The sequence below is a fragment of the Drosophila sulfurigaster genome, chromosome 4 (assembly GCF_023558435.1).
Source record: "Drosophila sulfurigaster albostrigata strain 15112-1811.04 chromosome 4, ASM2355843v2, whole genome shotgun sequence".
Classification (NCBI taxonomy): Eukaryota; Metazoa; Arthropoda; class Insecta; order Diptera; family Drosophilidae; genus Drosophila; species Drosophila sulfurigaster.
In genome coordinates this window covers 1487765-1509750 of record NC_084884.1, presented here as the reverse complement: position 1 = coordinate 1509750, position 21986 = coordinate 1487765, and the positions used below count along the sequence as shown (strand labels likewise).

Here is a 21986-nt window from a genome sequence, read left to right as displayed (position 1 = left end):
CAATTTATTATAGAATAAATTAGAAAATACTTCTGCGTCGACTGGGAATCTACAATGCACCTCGATGGTTAATAAAATGAACGACCAAATAGCTTTGGAGGTGACGCGGTTTTGCGCAAATCGATGCACTCAGACTCGGACTCCATTCAATTGTCACCCTTCGTTGGCACTACTAGTAGTAGCTGTACAAGCAACGGCAACTGCAATTCCAGTTTCTTTGGCACTGCTAGCAGCATGGACTACCAAAGTTCAGCCTTAAATGGTGGAGGAGCTGTTTCCTCGGGCAAAACGAATTTAACAATTAACCGAACTTGTGGCCTAGTTAATTCAATTCGCATATCGAACATTCCGGGAGTGAGTACACCGAGTCCTCTGCAATCTACATCGGCCCCAATGTCCCCAAGTCTAAGCTCAGTCGCAACAAGCGCTTCAGAGGTAAGTGATGCAAGTGATTTCGTTTCAGCCAAATTTATTTCAATATTAATTTTGCATAAAACATTGCGTACATACATATGGTAGAGAATATTTGGCTTCGTGTCGGTAGAAAATGTTTGCGACGCACAGAAAAAGAAGATTTGTAGAATTTGTAGCGATCGTTTGTTAAATAACTAGAGACAAGTAAGAAAGTTTTAGCTATGTTTGCTCGACTGTGAGACTATATAATACCAAATTAATATACTGCAAAAATACCAGAATACACAAAAAACTTTTGTATATTAAAAATGCTGTGAAAATTAGTAAACTGTAAGGAGAGCTCAAAAGAATTTAAAAAATGAAAATCTACCATTGTTTAATCTTACCGAGCTCCGGTAAAGGATGTCACGACACCACCCTTTTATCGCTTTTAGTCTAATGCTCGCTGCAGACTGTACAGGTAGTCCTTGATTTTAATTTTGTTTAAAAACAACCAACTTTATTTGCATTTGGCATTAAGGCTCACTGAAACAATTAATAACAAGTAAGAAAGCTACAGTCGAGTGTACTCGACTGTGAGATACCACTACCCATTTTGAATAAAAGCAATATATTTTGCGGTATTATTCTCAAAATATACCAAATATACTGCAAAAATACTAAAATATACCAAATGGTATATGTGGTATATCGATATAGTGCCGCATTCAAAATATACCATAGACGGCACAATATACCACATTGTCGGATAAAGCAACTCAGACCCCCAGTAAGAAGGGGTTTTGCCCATTCAAAAGTATTTATTCAATACCTTCCACAATTTTTATCTGATCGCAATCAAATTTTCAGGAATCACAACTACTATAGTTATAGCTTTAAAATAACGCTTGCTAATCAATTTTTTTGATTTGCGGGGGCGGAAGGGGGCGTGGCAAAAATTTCAAACAAACTTTATCTGCGTGTAAGCATAACAAATGCTGGTTGGTTGCGATCAGATACAAATTGTGGAAGGTATTGAATAAATACTTTTGAATGGGCAAAACCCCTTCTTACTGGGGGTCTGAGTTGCTTTATCCGACAATGTGGTATATTGTGCCGTCTGTGGTATATTTTAAATGTGGTACTACCATATCGATATACCAAATATACCGCTCGGTGTATTTTTAGTAGTTTTTGTAGTATTTTTGGTATATTTTAAAAATAATACCGCAATATTTTGCTTTTATTCAAAATGGGCAGCGGGTATCTCACGGTCGAGCACACTCGACTCTAACTTTCTTACTTGTTTTATATTTGGACGTTGACGTACTAACGGCTGTACCATCAAGTGACCCAGCGATACCAAGCACGAGCTTGTTGACGCGCGGACAAAACAAAATAAATTTGTGAACAGCATGCATTACACGAAACCCGCGAATTAATATTAAAAGACGCTGGGCAGCTAATTAAATTAGATTAAAAATATGTTAGAATATATGTATAAGATATATAACAATTAAATACTCGATAAATAAGCTAATAATAAGGTTTTAAGCAAAGGAATAGATTTACTAGAGCAAACTACGTTATTGAGATTAATATAGTTCACACACAGAATATGGAAGGGATTATGGCAAGCAAAGTTAGTAGAGCTACGTGAAATGAGAAGAGGAAGAAAATTTCTAGTGATCCTGACAGAAACTGCAAAACTAATTTGACTTAACAGCTCCAAAGAGTCTATTTCACCATTAATTAGTCTCTGTATAAAAACAGCACCTTGCATAGTTCTACGGTCAGAAAGAGAAGGAAGGTTTAGTAATAAAAGTCTACTGCGATACGGTGGTAATCTAATATTAGGATTCCAATTTAAACTACGAAGAGCAAATAATAAGAATTGTTTCTGCACCGATTCAATCCTATCTTGATAAACCCTACTGGGGATTCCAGACAAGAGATCCGTACTCAAGGACGAACCAGTGAGACGTTCAAAGTCTTAGTGATGTAGGGATCATTGAACTCTTTCGACCAGCGTTTTATCCCAGAACACCCATGGCCCTATTTACAGCAGACAGAATATGTTTATCGAATTTTAGTTTTGCATCAAGCAGAACCCTAAGTCATTCACACCTTCAATTCGCTCAAGAGGAGTATCATATAACATATAGTTATTTAACTGGGAAGAACCCCTACAAAAGGTCATAAACTTGCACTTATTGCAGTTGAGATGTAACATATTTACTCTGCACCAAGATTCTAGACGATTAAGGTCACATTGTAACAGTGAGCTCGCAAGACTATCATTAAATGTCAGGCAAAGCTTAACGTCATCGGCGTACATAAGTACACGGGAATGCTCAATAACAGAAGGAAGATCATTTATGAACAAAGTGAACAATAGAGGACCTAAATGACTGCCCTGGGGCACACCAGAAGTGACTTGGACACATTTAGATATAAAACCATTGTAATAAACATTCTGAATTCTGTTCGAAAGGTATGAGGATATCCACTCAATTAGGCTATGACGAAACACTAAAACATTAAGCTTATATAGTAAGAGGTGATGATTAACAGAGTCAAAAGCTTTATTAAAATCGGTGTAAATGACATCCGTTTGCATTTTATTCTCGAATCCTTTAATTACAATAGAAGAGAACTCCAATAAGTTAGTAGAAGTACATCTAGACTTCACAAACCCTTGTTGGTAAGGTGAAATTATAGATTTACACAGATGTTGCAGTTGAGAAGTTATAATTTTTCAAATGCTTTCGGAATCGCAGACAATTTAGATATACCGCGATAATTTTGAACTTTAGATTTACACCCTTTTTTTAGGATAGGTATAATTTATGATTTTTTCCAGATTTTAGGAAAGAACATGAGAAATAGAGCTTTCAGTAATTAAAGAGTTCAATGATCCCTACATCACTAAGACTTTATACGTCTCACTGGTTCGTCCTATCCTTGAGTACGGATCTCTTGTCTGGAATCCCCAGTATAGGGTTTATCAAGATAGGATTGAATCGGTGCAGAAACAATTCTTATTATTTACTCTTCGTAGTTTAAATTGGAATCCTAATATTAGATTACCACCGTATCGAAGTAGACTTTTATTACTAAACCTTCCTTCTCTTTCTGACCGTAGAACTATGCAAGGTGCTGTTTTTATACAGAGACTAATTAATGGTGAAATAGACTCTTTGGAGCTGTTAAGTCAAATTAGTTTTGCAGTTCCTGTCAGGATCACTAGGAATTTTCTTCCTCTTGTCATTTCACGTAGATCTACTAACTTTGCTTGCCATAATCCCTTCCGTATTCTGTGTGTGAACTATAATAATCTCAATAACGTAGTTTGCTCTAGTAAATCTATTCCTTTGCTTAAAACCTTATTATTAGCTTATTTATCGAGTATTTAATTGTTATTTATTTTATTATACACTTATTCTAACATATTTTTAATCTAAATTAATTAGCTGTCCAGCGTCTTTTAATATTTATTCGCGGTTTTCGTTTAATGCATGCTGTTTACAAATTTATTTTGTTTTGTCCGCGCGTCAACAAGCCCGTGCTTGGTATCGCTGGGCCACTTGATGGTACTGCCGTTAGTACGTCAACGTCAAATATTAAAAATACAATTAGATGAATTTAACTGATAAGGATAAGAAAAGGAATTTTGAGAACTTGGGACAGAATATGTCGTTTGGAAAAAGTCCGCAAATAAATCAGCAACATCATGACCATTAGATACTGTCATATTCTTCAAAGACATAAATGCTGGTGATGACACGGATCTACGCTTCGAGTTAACGAAGTCGTAAAATCGCTTTGGATCACGCTGAAATCTTATTCTGCACCTACTCAAATAATTATTATAACACTCATTGTTATGAGTGCGAAAAGCAGCTTGAGCAACAGTATAGCGGAGAAAATCAAAAGAAGAGCCAGTTCCCTTGAATTTTTTGTAAAGTCTCGACTTACGATTTTTAAATTCGATAGTAAACCATAAGGATTTAACAGACAAATGTGGAATACTTGATGGAACACAAGCATCAAATAGTGAGTTCAAAATAGAATAAAAAATTCAACCGCTATATCCAAGTTCGTAGACAAAGAAAGTTGGGACCAGTCAGTTTGAGATATAAGCAGAGCAAGTTAGAATGGAATGGATAGAATGGAAATGTTATACCCCGGCCATTACTTGTTGACGTACGTGTATATGGAAGCTTCGTGTTGACGGTATATGGAAGGGACGTGTAGGCGGTTATATTAGGTTGGTTTTCCATTATGAATTTTATTGAGTATGAACTTATAGCTTTTTATACCCGCTACCCATAAGGTAGAAGGGTATTATAACATTGTGCCGGCAGGAAATGTATGTAACAGGTAGAATAAGGCATCTCCGACCCTATAAAGTATATACATATATTCTTGATCAGCGTCAACAGCCGAGACGATCTAGCCATGTCCGTATGAACATCTCGATCTCAGGGACTATAAGAGATAGAGCTATCATTTTTTTCGACAGCATTTAAGTTTGCACGCAAATCAACAAAAATTGAATAACAAGCGTTATTTTAAAGCTCGCGAATTTTGGTATATATGTACTTGTATGTCGGCACATTGACACTGTCGTAGGTACGTATCAGCACATTGACACTGCGTAATTGTAGGTGCGTATCGGCACATTGGCACTGCTTAGTTGTAAGTGTGTATCGACACATTGACTAACACTGCGTAGTTGTGAGTATGCACGTTAATATGACATCATCCTTTATCCTGTGATTTGTTTTCGCTTTGAGAAGTAACGTTATTGCAGAGTGTGGTTCGATGCCTCACACGTAGGCAGTAAAATGATCGAGTGAGCAGTGTGCACATGCATTCGCCTGTGAAAGCACCGGAGCGCACTTTGCTATAATGAACGAACAGACTTCGACATTATAAGTGGGAGCTGGCCCTCAACACTAGATGGACCATGGAATTTCAGAATAAAACCCAATTGAACTTGTGCGAGCCATAAAATCATGTGTACCTGATGTAGGGCAGAACGAATCTACCCGAATTCAACATAAACAATCCAGGCGCCAACGCATCATGTACTACTGTTGAAATAATTTTACAAGAAAATGCATTGAAAGGCAGTGCGTTGTTTATCGCTTTAGGTTCAACTTTGGAAAGAAGCGCTTCGCAATGAAATTCGCATGTGTGCTACGCTGATATTACATGTCTTGAGTTTAAAGAAATGTTTATACAGTGCTTAGACACTATAGAAACACCAGCTGCAATGTTTCTTAATATGCTATCAAATCGACCGACTGATGGCGAGAGGCAGTTCATGCAAGTCGCATGGTTACCGAACTAACAGAGAAAGTGCGCCAAATGGAAAACGAAGAGATTGCTGTGTCTGCGACCCTTGCGTTGCTGGCAAGCTTTGACAACCGATTGCAGGGTTTAAGTTTTACATCAAATGTTCGAACCAAAGACGATTTACGACCAAATTCCAAAGGAGGCGAGAGAACCCCACCCTGGGAGTGCCACCTCGCACTTCCTTTGTAATGGCTGCATCACCCCACGTAGCCACCACCCGCCTGTCGCAAAAGAGGCGGTTTACTCCCTGTGGATCGCTGGCGCCGTGTGTACTGAGGTAAGACCCTTCATATTAGCGTCAGTAGTGACGTTATTGAAGGCGCCTGAAATATCTAGAAATGCACCCAAGGCATATTTTTTAAAGTGGTCTGTTTTTTCGATGGAGGCTACTAGAGCATGGAGAGCCGTCTGAATGGACTTGCCCTTAGTATACGCATGCTGATTTGGGGACAACAGATGCATTGACTTGCTTCAAATGTGCAAATCAAGTAGCTTATCCAAAGTTTTTAGCAGGAAAGAGGTTAGGCTGATAGGCCGGAAGTCATTTGGGACCACATGACTGCATTTGGGCGCCTTGGTCAGGAAAATGACTTTTGAGGCCTTCCAAAGAGTGGGGATATGACACCATGCGAGGCACGCCGAATAGATTCCCGATAGCCAAGGAACAATCGTAGGCTTGCTGGCTTGCAGCATTGCTGGCGAAAGTCCATCGAGAACGGGCAACCTGACCTTCGCAAAGGAGTCGATAGCCCAAAATATTTTATTGTCTGTAATTAGACCGGCAGGGGTCTCATAACTGTGAGACTAGGAAAGAGCTGCCAGTCACTGTTCTCTATTCCAATACATCCCGGAAATGAGCTGAGAGCAATGCTTCAAGAGTTTCAGCACTGCTGTCCGTCCACACTCCATCGCTCGACTTAAGCAGACTAGGACTGATAGCCAGCTTGGACAGCAGCTTCCTCAGTCTGGAGGTGTCTTTAATATTGTCCAGGTCTGAGCAAAGGTTCTCCATGAAGACCTTTTAGATGATCGGATCATCTTCTTGTAGGACTTCAGGAGAGACCTGTACTCGTCCCAGACATATACGTTGTCCGCCTTCTTAGCATGTTGAAACATGCTAGTAAGCCCCACGTAGCGATCTGGGTTCCACCAGGGTGGCTTCGATCTTCTCGTCGGTCTTGGAAGCCTACAGGATTGGCGAAACGCGGAAAGTAGTCCTTCTGAGAGGACATTAACAGTTGTTTCTAGGTCCTGTACCGAGTAGATGGTGCACGGCGGACCAAAAGACTTGGAAACAAGGCTAGATTTCGAACGGCTCACCCGCAGGTACATTGTTTAATGGAATGGTAAACTGAGTGTACTTATGATCAGAGAAGGAGGGAATCCAGGACTCTCCACTCTTCTACATTAGTGCACTTAGTCGCAATAGTTAAGTCCAGCACGTTACGAGAGGAAGGACCTACATAGGTAGATTTCTCACCTCTGTTGACTAGTCTAAGCTTATAATTTAGGATAAAGTCAAGAACTGACTCACTCCTTTCGTTTCGGGACTTCTCCAAACGTTATGGTGGGCGTTGGCGTCCGTTCCGATTATTAATTGCTTTTGGAGGAGCACACCATGTCCACCAGTCTCTGCAGCCCTTCGGGTGGAGCCGGTACGTCGTGGGCCATGTAGCAGGATGCCGGCAGCATACATTGATTAGATCATCATTGGGGGTTCCGTCTGCATGGACAGTTCCTCCCCACGTCCTCCGTCTCGTCAGTCAAGCTGAGGTGCAGGGTGGCGTCGGTCTCGCTCTCAAGACCGAGATCCGCCTCAATTTTTCCTGACCTCAGCGTGTGGGTGTCCTGGTCGGTGCTTTGCGTGCATTGCGCTTATACAGCAGATCCTCGGCCTTCTTATTGATCTGAATGATCACGTGCTGTCCACCACGGGGTAAAGGTTCATCAACCTTCAGCACGGACCAATCACTCGTCGGAATGGCCGGGTTCTGCTTTTAAGCAGCTAAGGCGCCCGCTCGCCCAGCACAACTATAGGGAACAGGACTTTCACCTTCGGCATGGACGGAATATTATTTCTGTCCACCATGTCTAGCTTGGCCCCTCCTACAGTCCGTCCAGTTTGGGTACGGTCTTTTCAGACACAGCAATGTTGGGTCGTCCTTGGTTCCACTTGCAAACGATATGATAAATGAATTATTTCCGACATCAAACTGTATTAAGACCGCTCCCAGCGCTACTGGACTGGCATCAGTTATTAAACGAGTTTTAATTTAACGTTAAAATATGCCAACTCCGAAACTCGTGAAACTTAAGGAGGAACTTAAGGGGAACTTAAGTCGCTGTGTTCTCCATACGCATTTATCTTTGTTAAGAAATTATGTATATTGTTTTCCTTCAAAGTAACATTTACCATCTTCACCATTTTGTCGAGTTCCTCCAATGAACTCCCGACGACAATCACATCATCAATATAATTTAATGCACTCGGGCATTTCGCTAATCGTTCCTCCTCTGTTTTGAAATACCTCAGGTGCATCGCAGAGTAGACGCTTGTATCTATATAGACTTTGTGGTGTTATAAATGTAGTAATTTCTTGACTACTTGGATGCAACTCGAGTTGTTGATAAGCACTCTTCAAATCCAGTCGAGAAAAATACTTAGCGTCCTTAAGCTTCGTTAAAAACGACTCGAATGTTGGTAATGGGTAATTTTCCCTTTGTATTGCTCACATCACCTTTGAATTCGATAACTATTGGAGAAATCTATTCACTTGGTCCATGTACTGACTCTATTATATATTGAGTTAAATCCGGTTCTAGCTCTTCTTTTGCCTTGTCCTTAATGCCAGCTGGGGTGCGTCCCATTGCTTGTAATACTTGGATATGGAATCGATGAATTGATAAACCACCAACTTGGCAAGAAATGACTTCACCCATCTCACAATCATTCGCAACTCGGAAACGGATTGTTACATTTTTAAGCGCGACTCACAGCTCGGACCGGTGCTTCATCTACATAGCGTCGCTTTGTATCTCCTTACTCCTTGATTGCGTCTGCTTGCTCACCTGTTCTTTAAGTAGACAAGCAGATATGACTTCATCCAAGGACTGCTCAGTTCACACCAACTTTTAAGCAGATCTCTTCTATTTCTGTTTTGGAAGTATCAAAATTACACTTTCTCACCTGCTGACGCAATCGCATAAAAAATTTGGTAAAACATTCTCTATCCCACGTTAAAAATGTCGCTCAAATACCAAATTGCGTATCGGCGAAAAATATTCATTTAATTTTTCCACCAAAGTGACTGTAATGAAGAAGAATGAATAATAAAGATAATGAATAATATAAAAAATATAAAATAACGTTTATGGAATCCAATATTGTTTTGTGGAATTGTTAACATGATAGTTCTTTATAAATTAAGATAAGAAAATTGGCTTTTGTTATGAAACTATTTAATATTCAGACTGTAATAAAGAAAAAGAAATTCTAATGGTGTTATTTTCTACACGAGGTCGTTTATTTGTGTCTGTGATTGGTTGTCTGCATTTTGTCGCTTTGAGAAGTAGCCAAATTTTTAAGAATCACAATTACTATAGTTATTATATATACATATATATAAATATAAATTTGGGACTCTAGATTTATGCTTGTTATTCGATTTTTGTTGGTTTGCGGGGGCGGAAGTTTTTTTATATTCTTTATTTATTTACAATCTATCTATCTAAAGATAATAAGTAAATTATATGACAAATAGAATGACAGAAAACTTTTAATTTTTAAGTGTATTTACAAGATTATTTACAAAACTTTATTTACTACCACTCTTTGGGGTGTCTAAAGGGGAGATCAAGGGGGTGGTGCTTTTCAGCCGTCGGCGATGTTGGCTATTGTCAAGCAGGTTAATGGCCAGCGGGTTACAATGTTGATCAATCTCTCCTGATACTTCAAAGCGTACCTTTTCACTTCTTCAGTTAGACTCGGAGTCTCAAGGTCCTTGTGGATGACCTGGTTTCTTACATAGTAAGGTGCTTTGGCTAGTCTTCGCAGAGTAATGCTTTGAAAACGTTGCAGCACTTCGATGTTTGAAGTTGAGGCTGTGCCCCAAAGCTGAATCCCGTACATAGGCTTTAATATCACTTTGTACAGCAAGACTTTATTTCTGAGGCTCAGTTAGGATCTGTAGCCCACCAGCCACTTCATTTGTCGAAGTTTCAGACTCAGCTGTTTTCTTTTATTTTTGATGTGATCTGCCCAGGTTATACTTCTGTCAAGTGTTAGCCCGAGATATTTCACTTCTTTGACTACAGGCAGTGTAGTACCATTCAGTTGGACTTCTGGGCAGCTTTTAGGGCGGGTGGCGAATGTTATGTGTGCTGATTTATTTTCGTTGACGACAATGTTCCATCTTAGCAGCCACGGTTCCAATTTTGTAAGTTGTAGTTGTAGGATTGCTGATGCTTCTACATTGTCCGTTGAGGTGGCTAAAAATGCTGTGTCGTCGGCGTATGTAGCAATAACGAGATCATCTCTTTCAAGCACTGGAAGGTCTGCAGTGAAGAGGGTATACAAAATAGGTCCTAACACGCTTCCCTGGGGTACACCTGCTTTTATTTCAAAAATTTCGGACTCAGCCCATTCGCATCTAACAAAGAATAGGCGCCTATGCAGGTAAGATTTCAGCAGCAGGAAGAATGGAGCTGGTAGCAGCGACTTGAGCTTGTAAAGCAAGCCTAAATGCCAGACTCGATCGAACGCCTGTTTTACGTCTAGAAACGCTGCGGAGCAGTACTTCCTGTCTTCAAATGAACTTACAATCGTTTGTGAGACTCTGTGACATTGCTCAGGGTTCCATGATGACTCCCAAAACCAAATTGGTGCTCTGGGATTAGATTGCCGTCTTCCAGCACCGGCATTAGCCTGGCCAAAAATATTCTTTCGAATATTTTGGACAGAATAGCCAGTAAGCTGATGGGACGGTAGGAGGCAGGATCCTGTTCAGGCTTCCCAGGTTTTGGTATCATTATGATCTCCGCGCACTTCCATTGTGAGGGAAGTGATGGAGCCTAATGATGCCATTATAGATCACCGTAAGAAACACAATTGCAGATGGAGGTAGACATTTTAAAGTTGCAGCATCGATAGCGTCGTAACCGGGACTTTTAGTTGTTTTTAAGCTGGACACTATGCCTATAACTTCATCTTCCTGAATTGCTCAAATCGGGAGATCCATTTGACAAGGCGACTCTATGAATGCTTGTGTGTTGATGACATCCGTGGCAGAGCATAAGTTGAAGGACGTGAATGTTTTCTGCAGATGAAGAGCAAAAGTCTCTGCTTTTTCTTCGTTAGAGCGACACCAAGAGCCGGTTGAACTTAGAATAGCTGGAATCCGTTTGGTTGGTCTCTTGAGATATTTGGTGTTGTTCCAGAGATTGTGCTCCAACCCATTAGGCTCAGCGTGTCGAAGGTATTCTGCTAGAGCTTCATTTCGCAGTTCATAGATGAGGGTTTTCAAGTCTTTGCTTGCACGGTTAAGAGCAGCCTTGTCTCTTGGATTTCGACTTAGCTGCCAAACTCTTCGTAAACGACGTTTTAGTGTTAGTTGCTCTGTGATTTCATCAGAGTGCAGGTGTCTGTCTCCTCTTGGTCTCTGTGGATGCGCTGAGCTAATGTGATGCGGAGCAGTGCAGAGGTTTGCTGCATCATGGATGCTGCGCGTGAATATTTCCACAGCTTCTTCAATGTCTTCACCCGAATTCAGTATGAGATTGAGATTCAGCCTTTCCTCTAAAGTTTCTTTGAAGATTTCAACGTTCGAGCTAATTCTAAGCAGCCTAGTTGTTCGATTCTGCTTCAGTATGGGTACGTTCATTTTCAGTAGTACAGCACAGTGATCGCAGGTCTGGATCGTTCTCAATATGTACTAGATTTCTGTTTACTCCGCAAGTCACTGCAAAATCTAAAACGTCAGGCACTTTGCTTGGGTCCGTTGGCCAGTAGGTGGGATTTCAGACGAAAGTGTGTTGAGGTGCATTGAATGAATACAGGATAGAAGTGCATTTCCTTTCGGATTACATTGTCTAGATCCCCACCATGTGTGTTTTGCATTGAAATCCCCTTCAATTATGAACCTGCGTCCCATTTGTGTGAAAATTTGGGTAAACATATCTGTCGTTATGTTATGCCTTGGTGGTGCGTAAGCTGCTGCCAGTACCAGACTTCCAGTTGAAGTGTCGATCGACATCACGGCTGCTTGAAACCAGTGCTCAAGAATGGGGCACGCTCTGAGTATTTGATGTTACATTTAATGAGTACTGCTGCACCACCTCTCGCGTTGCCACTGGGATGGTTGGCGTGAATTGTGTTATAACCGTTGATTTTAAAGTAAGATCTGTCAGTGAAGTGAGTTTCTGAGACTAGTAATACATCAATGTTGTTTCTTTTATATACATTTTAACTTCAGGCCTACTCTTACATAGGCCGTTAGCATTCCAGAGTACCAGCTTAAGACCTATTTGCATAGAGAAGCAAGAATCGCGCTCATCATTTGCGTCATCTGCGCAAATTGTGCTTGCATAAGTTGCATCATTGACTGTATCTGGGCAACTAATGATTGATCTGACTCATTTGAAGCGTGCTTTGATTTGTTACCATGCCCACCTGCTATAGTAGCGTAGCTGTAGGATTCATTATTGGTTTCTGTGTTAGTGTTCGTATATGTCATGCCTGAAGGAGCAGGCCGAGCGTCGTAATTACGTACTGTTTGCCTAGGTTTTCCCTGTTCCCGCATTTGTACAGCAGCTTTGTAAATCCTGCAACCTCTATAGGAGGCGGTATGGTTGTCTCCGCAGTGGACACATTTAGCTGGATCTTCGCGAGGTTTCGTGCAGTCAGAGATTTTGTGGTTGCTACCACATTTGACGCAACGGTATGACTTGCGGCAATAGCTTTGAGTGTGGCCGAACTCTTGACACCTGTGGCATTGCATGATGTCGTTGAACTTCTTTGGGGGTTCAATGCTGACAATTGCGTTGCACAGTCTTTTGACATCGAATATAGATTTGTTGTTGGTGGCGGGTTTCAAATCGACGAGGAACATAGCAATCGGGGCCTTGGTGATGTGATTTTTGGCGTTGGTTATGTGGCGGACAGAGTGGCCAATTTTACTCAGTGCGTGTTTGATGTGATCAAGTGGTGTGCTGTGATGGAGGTTTCTTATGACTGCTCTATAAGCTCTTTCTTGCTTAAGCTGATAAGTGTGAAACTCCTTCTTTAGCGTAAGCATTCTGACTATGCTTCTATAGTTTGCTTCACTGTTAGCCATTATGCGGACTTGACCGTCCCGACCAGCTTTGTAGATATAGCCATCGCTACTAACAAGATTGGTTATGCTATTTTCCATATCAGTTATGTTGGCAACAGCTGGTATAAATATCGGTGGCGGCTTGGGTATTGGCGGAACGACTGGCGCTTGATTTGATGGAGAGGCAGCTTGATCCGGGTCGATGTCCTGAGTAGCCAGCATAGCAAAGCTATTGGATGAATTTATCGTCACTGTCCGTTATCGAGATCGTTGATGAGCGGCTTCTATAACGTCTGGCTAGTTTTCTTCTTTCGTTAATCGATGGGCTTCTTTCTTTCCGTTTGGATGAAACTACTTGCCATGACACTGGGTTTGTGTCAGAGACACACGCCACGCCTTCGTCACACATCTCACCCGGTGGTGAGACACCAAAAGGTGCTTTAAGAAAAGCCACTTGTTTTGCGCATGCGCACCAGAACAGTTATTTAGTTGCTTGCGCAGAGTCACGCGATTTTATTAACCAATAGCAGCAGCGCGCTGCTGATAAGAAAAGTTGTTGTTGTATTCGAAAAGACTTTGAACAGAAGACAATGCTTGAGTAGGCACGTCTGCACTCAGCAAGAGGTCGATCGCGAATGCCGGGGCGGAAGTGGAGACTGTAAAGATAGAGCTATAATTGTTTTGTTATGTTTGCACGCAGATCAAGTTTGTTTCAAATTTATGCCACGCCCACTTCCACAACGAATTTTGGTAAGACTATAGGTCTTCGTGATTTCTGAAAATTTGGTTTTAATGCATTTGTAATGTAATTTGCGTTTCGGAGACATGTGAGAGTTATTTTTGAGCTATAGAGCAGCCTTTAAAGATGACTTTTTAGTCTTCCAGGTTAACTATATCACCTTAAGTAGGCTAAAAATTGTTGTAGCTCACGAATTTGACAGACGAAGTTATTACTTTTTAGTGATATTTGATTATTTACATTTTTTCATGAAGACATTATCCTTTATCCCAATGATAGTTTTCATTTATTTTATGTAATTTGGTTGCTTGGATATTTGTTTCTTAGTTGAATATATTTTAATTAGTATGAATGCACAAAGTCCATGTTTTTAGTTTCGAAACTGAAAATGACGAGAATATTGTGAATTAAAAATAAGTTAAAGTTTTAATACGATAGAGGAAAACTAAAGTATAAAAAAGTAAGAAAGCTACAGTCGAGTGTACTCGACTGTGAGATACCACTACCAATTTTGAATATTTTCTCAAAATATACCGAATATACTACAAAAATACTAAAAAATCCAAACGGTATATTTGGTATATCGATATAGTACCGCATTCAAAATATACCATAGACGGCACAATATAACAGATTGTCAGCCAAAGCAAGTAAGACCCCCAGTAAATAGGCGTTTTTGCTCAAACAAAAGTATTTCTTTAATAACTTCCACAATTTTTATCTAATCGCAATGAAATTTTCAGGAATCATAACTACTATAGTTATTATTGTATATACCAAAATTCGCTGTAGCTCTAGCTTTAAAGTTACGCTTGTTATTTGATTTTTTGATTTGAGGGGCGGAAGTGGGCGTGGCAAAAATTTGAAAAAAACTTGATCTGCAAACATAACAAATGCTGTCGAAAAAATTATAGCTCTATCTCTTATAGTCTCTGAGATCCAGTGTTTCACACGGACAGACACACAGACGGACATGGCTAGATCGTCTCTGCTGTTGACGCTGATCAAGAATATATGTACTTTATAGGGTCGGAGATGCCTCCTTCTACCTGTTACATACATTTACTGCCGGCACAAAGTTATAATACCCTTCTACCCTATGGGTAGCGGGTATAAAATTAAGTTTTGAAACATTTTCTACCGTATGCATTAGTTATTAAGTAAACCAAACAAGGAAAAATTGTTGCTATTCTAGATTTCGTAACGGTATTTAAAAAGGTTTTACATTTGATTACTTAAAGTAACCATGTAGTTAAATAATTATTAAAATGTATATCTTTTTCTTTCAGCTGCCCTCATTTGATAGCGACGTAAGTGCATTTGAAAATCTTTAATACCGATAAAATAAAATAACGTATACGAACATTCTTTTCGAGAATGCTGAGCTATCAGAATCTCATTGTCAGGATTTTTATACATTTTTTACCTGGTACCCATAGGGTAAAGGGTATTACAACCTTGTGAATGTACGAAATGTATTTAACAGCTAGAAGGAGGCATATCTGGGCTCATGGAGTATATATATTCTTGATCCGCATCAAAAGTTGAGACGATATAGCCATGTCCGTTTGTCCATCCGTCTGTCCATATGAACACCTTGATCTCAAATACTATATGATATAGAGATGTAATTTTTTTGACAGCACTTTTTTTTTTTGCTGGCAGATCAAATACCCATAGGTAGAATGAGGCATCTCCGACCCTATAAAGTATATTTATTCTTGATCAGCATCAACAGCCAAGACGATCAAGCCATGTTCGTATGAAAGACTGTATCTCAGAGACTATAGGAGATAGAGCTATATTCGACAGCATTAGATATTCACTCAGATCAAGTTTGTTACAGTTTGTACTGTGAATAAAAGCCTGCTTGGACAGCAGCTTCCTCAGTATGGAGGTGTCTTTAATGTTGTCCAGGATTGAGCAGAAGGCTCGCCATTAGGAACTTTTAGATGACCGAATCATCTTCTTGCAGGTCTACAGAAGAAACTTATACTTGACCCAGACATAGACGTTGCCCGCCTTATAAGCAAGCAATGCTAGTAAGCTCACTATGAAGCGATAAGAGATCTGCATTCCACCAGGGTAGCTTTGATCTTCTCGTCGGTCTAGAGAGCCTGCAGGATTGGCGAAACGCGGAAATTAGCCGTGCTGAGAGAGCGTTTACAGATGTTTCAAAGTCCTGCACCTAGTTGATTGTATTCCGCGGACTTAGAGAGTTAGTGACAAGTCTGGAGAACTTTAGCCAGTGGGTGTTACGGGGGATTAAAAAAATAAAAGAATTTTAAACTGAATGTACTTATGGTCAGAGAAGGAGAGTCTAATCAGGACTCTCCACTCTCTTACACGGGTGCATTCAGTATCGAGTTAGGTCTAGCACGTTTCTTAAGGTGGGAATTATATATGTAGATTCCTTACCTCTGTTGGCTAGCCTCAGTTTGTAGTTTAGGATAAGCCCAACTACTGACTCACCCCTTTCATTAACGTCTGTACTTCCCCAAACGCTATGGTGAGCGTTGGCGTCCGTACCGATTATTAGTTATTTATTAGAGAAGCAGACCATGTCCACCAATCACCACAGTTCTTCCAGTGGAGCGGGTCCGTCGTGGGCCATGTAGCAGAATCCTAGGATCATTCACAGCTCTCCAGTACCATCACGGTTAGATCGTCAGTGCTAAAATTAGGTAGTATATAAGCTTGTAAACACTTCCGTAGTCGGGACGTATAGGTTGTAGTTAGGCAGCTTCAGCCTGGCGACGGTGTTGCCCTTCACTATCCACGGTTCCTAGTCCAAAACGGTGGACCCGTCCGCTCCTACCGCCTCCGTCGCGTCCTTGTCGGTCTGAATAAGTTCTTTGAGGGAAGGTACACACTCCCGAAGACCCATGCCATCTTCCCGTTGCGCTTGTACAGCAAATCCTCTCGAAGGATTATGTACGGCTATAGGGAACAGGACCTATGCATTCGGCATGGGCGGAATGTTATTACTGTCCACCACATCCAGCTTGGCCCAATCCCATACATAAATTTAAAATATATATATATGTATATATATACACTTGGGCCTCGCTAATAAACATGGACTCTTTTTTAGCACGAACTCGGTCTTACACGGTTACAAATTTGCTGCCATCCACACGCTAAATACCTCGTTCTTACACGAATAGAAACATATGATCTCCTTATTTTTTAACATTTTTAAGTTTCTCTAAAGTTTAACCTGTTAATTAATTATATGAAGCAACTTTTTTGATTTAATACAAACTTATAATTTTGAAAATATGAATGTTATACATTTATTAAAGGCTTTTGGTTAATTTTGAACAAATGTATGAATTTTTAATAAAAAAAAGACCAGATTTGAACAATACAAAAATTTTGTTGCTACCAATTTTCAATTTTGCGAACGTAACCCCTTATTTTCTACTGAATCCATGTTTCGCTTATTACTATTTCGCTTAACACGAGGATTTCTAGGAACGTAACCCCCGTGTTAAGCCAGGGCCAAGTGTATATATTTATATTCATAGTATTAATGATTCGATTGTTGCTGTTCTATTATTTTATATATAGGCAGAGGATCTCTTTGACGACATTCTGCAAAACGATTCTTTCAATTTTGATAAAAATTTTAGTTCTGAGTTATCAATTAAACAGGAGCCACAAAATTTGACAGACGCCGAAATCAACGCGTTGGCTAAGGATCGGCAGAAAAAAGATAATCATAATATGAGTGAGTAAATTAATTTGAAAACGGCCCCAATCAGGGGTACCACAGAGAACACTTCAGCTCGAATTTCTCTTGTAGATGCCACAGACCCCTTTTTCAGTGGATTCAAAAACATTGATTATTTTATTAGTGCTTTTGCTAAAATCAGTAATGAAGCCTGACTTTTACGAAAAATGGCATTGATTCATAAAGTGTTCAATTGATTAAACTGTGTTTAAATATTATTATATTCTGTGGAGTAAATTAAAATTTTTGTAAATCCCTAGTAACATCACTTATGTAAGTCGCGACTTCAGTGTTCTGACGCTGATTTTGATTACTAATGACGCATTTTTTAAATCCGATTCCGGAACACAAGTGTTTGCAAAAATTCTTTTAAACAAAGTTATGGTACATTTTATTAAAAATAAGTAAAGAAACATTTAATTTATTTAAAATAGGTTGTGCAATTTGAAAAAACATTTGCAGCAATTGTTAAGATTATGTGATCATTTTGTATATTTTATGCAGGGCAACACATTGCACGCCTCAACAATCTGATTCCTCAACTTCATGAAAAGCACACTGACGTCTGTATCTTTACAAAATATTTACACCGTCCTAATTTGATAATGGTCGTAAAGGGATTTTTGATTATGCAATGTAACAGTTTTTGAAACTCACATCACAAAGGTTTTTGCTACGCAAATCCCTGGGAGTTCTGTAGCATGACGAACATTCTTCAGTAATTTTACGTTATGTTATTTCCCAAATCACTAGTGATTTCTGTGGCACCCCTGAATATATATTTATCTTTAAACTGAAATTCATATTTGTATTCTCTATACAAGTCGAACGACGGCGTCGCTTTAACATAAATGATAGGATCAAAGAGCTAGGCACACTACTGCCCAAGGGCAGTGAAGCTTTCTACGAAGTTGTACGTGATATTCGCCCAAATAAGGGTACGATTCTCAAATCCTCTGTCGATTACATCAAATGCTTAAAGCACGAAGTATCCCGTTTAAGACAAAATGAATCCAGACAACGCCAAATGGAACTTCAAAACCGAAAACTTACTTCACGCATACGGGTAATTTTATAGTAATTCAATTACCTCTTTAATTCATTTAAAAAAACATTTCATTCGAAGGAATTGGAAATGCAGGCCAAATCCCATGGCATCCCTATGTCTGAACACAATCTGACATCAGCATCGGCGCCAACATCATCAGCCATCTCCATGGCGTATCTTAAGGGCTCGCGCTCCATTCCTTCACCCTTGTCAACTTCCATGTTGCAAAACCGCCACTCCACTGCTGGTCAAATGGAGGATGTCATCGAGAGTACGGTATGTTTCTTAGTTGTTAACAAAAAAGGAAATTATAACATTTTTATTTATACTGAAAATGATTCTTCCCTTCAAAGCAACCGACGGACGTCGTCGCGAGGCTAGCGAAAAGATAGATTCGGCAATGCAAAAAATAATACAACGTGAATAGAAGATAGGAGCTTGGAAATAGTAAAGACTTAAATTTGAAATGAATACAAGAAGGTTACAATATTTGCAAATTAAATACTTACCTTAATATGCGTGCGTTAATATTAAAGTTTTTAATAAGGAATCTAAAAATAATGTTTGATATATAAAAACAGATTGTTTTGGATTACTTTTTAGTAAAGAGAGGAGACTACACATTACTACTACATTCATGAGTTGAATCACAAGAGTTAAAAGTTGACTTTAACACTGGTTAACACTGGATCTCAGAGACTACAAGAGATAGAGCTATCATTTTTCGAGAGCATTTGTTATGTTTGCACGCAGATCAAGTTTGTTTCAAATTTTGCCCGCCCACTTCACCCGAAAATTAATAAAATCGAATAACAAGCGTGATTTTAAAGCTACAGCTGGTGTATACGATAATAACAATAGTAATTATGATACCTGAAAATTTGGCTGCGATCAGATAACAATTGTGGAAGTTATAAAGAAATACTTTTGTATGAGCAAAAACGCTTAATTACTGGGGGTTTTAGTGCTGGGCTGACAATCTGGTATATTGTGCCGTCTTTGGTATATTTTGAATGTGGTACTATATCAAAATAAAAAATATACCATTTGGTATATTTTCTTAACTTATTGAATTTCCCATTCTACAAGTCTTATTGACATGACTCAAGTCCAGTTCTTTTGGAAATGAGATCAGCCGTAAGCACACAGCTTAATTACAATGTACAGATTGATACAAAGCCAACAAACATTGCTGAATTGAAGAAGAAAAGAAAGATGCAGTAATCTGTTATTGACAATTTTTCAGCAAACAAACAATTTTTTATTTACAGTAAAAACAATTTTAATATGGTAAAAATTTCCATACCAATTACTACACATATTAATATTACCGTCTCTCGTTCTGTTTGTGAGAACTTGACGCAGCGACAATTAAAGCTACGACTACCGAACATGTTGACGATATGTCTAATTGTTTTAGATTTTTGTCACGATTATTATAAATGTTAGTCTCGACTTTTGGCATAACAAAAACAATAGTTTTAATAATCATAAAAAAAAGTTAAAACTCTTTAAGGAAAATTTTTTCGCATATTTGCTGATCTATTTAAATGTTGACGTATCTCGTTGTAACAATTTTTGAATTGTTTATTATAATTTAGTTATATTTTAAAGATTAAAGATCTTTAGACAAATAACAGTAACAGACATCCATAACGAAGCCTATTATTAGGATCACAATACTACCATATAACATATAGAGTAAATGCATAACAAATTATCTTTAAGCAAAAAAAGCTGCGAGTTAATAATAATGATGGTTAATAATAACATTTAATAATACAAATTTGCCTATATTTTTACAGATTCCATTAATTAGTAACGATCGTAACATTGGCTTAAATCAAATTGATGAGCTGATGATGGAAGATTGTAAACATCCTGTACAGGAGGAGATCCAATGCTCTCCTCTCATAGCAGTCATTTGCTATCGTCACCGCATTCCCTATTTCAACACAGTTGCAACAGTGTTGCAATAGCTTTGGAGCGAAGACAACAGCTATTCAGCAGCTTAGTTGTGAACAATTGAATGATGGAGTGCAATTTGACGGTGTTGAAAAACACTCTAGTCATCAATCAAGGCGAGGAGAGCACCAGCGTCTACGCCATCATCACGGCGAGCATAATGGTGCTCCATTTAATATGCTTAATGAGTGTGATTCTTCTGGTGGACACGACCCGTTACTTTCATCATCGCAACGGTCGCATGGTGGAGGGTAGATGATGACGAACAGCAGGTTGACTTAGCAGGCTCAATAATGAATGGTTCATTATCTTCATTGGTGGATGAGTCAACCCACAGCGAGCCCATGCTCTTAACGCCAGATACGTTAGATATTAATCACCTCGGAGACTAGGAAGCTGCCAAATCATTATAATTTGAACTAAAACAAATGCGAACTAGTTTAGTATTATATCACTTGCATCCTAGAGTGTTGCATGAATTAGGTGTATATATTGGCATAAGTATTATGAAAACATTTTATGTTTTATCTTTTGTATTACCTATATGATGTTACTTTACAAAGACAAGAGAGATCACATTTCAAATCAATTAATCAATCATACATATTTACCAGCCCATACTATTGCATTCCAATATTGAATCAAAATAGCCAGATATACTTTATAAATATGCTTGTCATTAATATATATTTATGTAAATATATATTTATATATATATATATATATATTTTGTTGCAATATTTAATTTAAATCTATGTTAAAGATATTACATGTTGCAGTCCTCAAAGCCACCCATGCAATAAATACACTATTGTTTTTTTTAGTGAAAAGTCATACATTTGTTAAGCAACCAATGCTACGTATATTTTTTGCTGTTTTTATGCGTAGTTGGATACTGTTGATTGTTAAAAGAAAATAAAATGTTAGCCAATTTATGCGATTATTTTTTTTTATTAATTGGGACTAAATCATTAATATAATGAATCAAATGCATCTTTCGAAATATTTCCTGAATTCACTAGATCCTCTAATGCATCGTCGGAATCTGGTTTTCCTCACATTTTCGTGATATATGCACTAGAGATTTTTATACAAGACAGTACTTTTTCATCGTGCAAATAGGCTAAGTTTTTAAAAATGTCTCTACCTGTCCTAAACCGCTCATTAAAGTTAAAAAGAACGTTAGTTTTCAAATCAAGTAGCATTTTACAATATGCCAAAAAGACATGTCAACTCACATCAAAAATATAATAAATAAAACCAACAAGTCGAGCACACTGGAAGACTGTAAGATACCCGTTATTTATTAAAAGAAAAACAATTCGACCCAATTCTTAAAAATATTAAAATATATCGATAACCATAGAGTACATTTAATGACCTATTTCCTGTTGATCCACCGCAAAAAATTAGAAACGGTTAGTTTGACTG

General features: G+C 38.7%; 1 protein-coding gene and 1 long non-coding RNA gene across 3 annotated transcripts; both read left to right on the top strand.

Annotated features, from left to right (window-relative positions):
* The first annotated feature begins 123 nt into the window (after nucleotides 1-123).
* Nucleotides 124-21490, top strand: LOC133846981 (transcription factor E3-like). 2 transcript variants are annotated; one of them, XM_062281686.1, is made up of 6 exons: nucleotides 124-435; nucleotides 15096-15116; nucleotides 17380-17539; nucleotides 18367-18608; nucleotides 18669-18866; nucleotides 20396-21490. In XM_062281686.1, the coding sequence occupies exons 1-6, from the start codon at nucleotides 124-126 to the stop codon at nucleotides 20567-20569; spliced, it is 1107 nt and encodes a 368-aa protein (XP_062137670.1). In that variant the 3' UTR covers nucleotides 20570-21490. The 2 variants fall into 2 exon arrangements, with proteins under 2 accessions (XP_062137670.1, XP_062137671.1); XM_062281687.1 differs by lacking the exon at nucleotides 15096-15116.
* Nucleotides 9062-9449, top strand: LOC133847002 (uncharacterized). The gene is made up of 3 exons (XR_009895109.1): nucleotides 9062-9124; nucleotides 9170-9302; nucleotides 9404-9449. It is a non-coding gene; the product is annotated as an uncharacterized LOC133847002 (long non-coding RNA).
* Nucleotides 21491-21986: the final 496 nt, after the last annotated feature.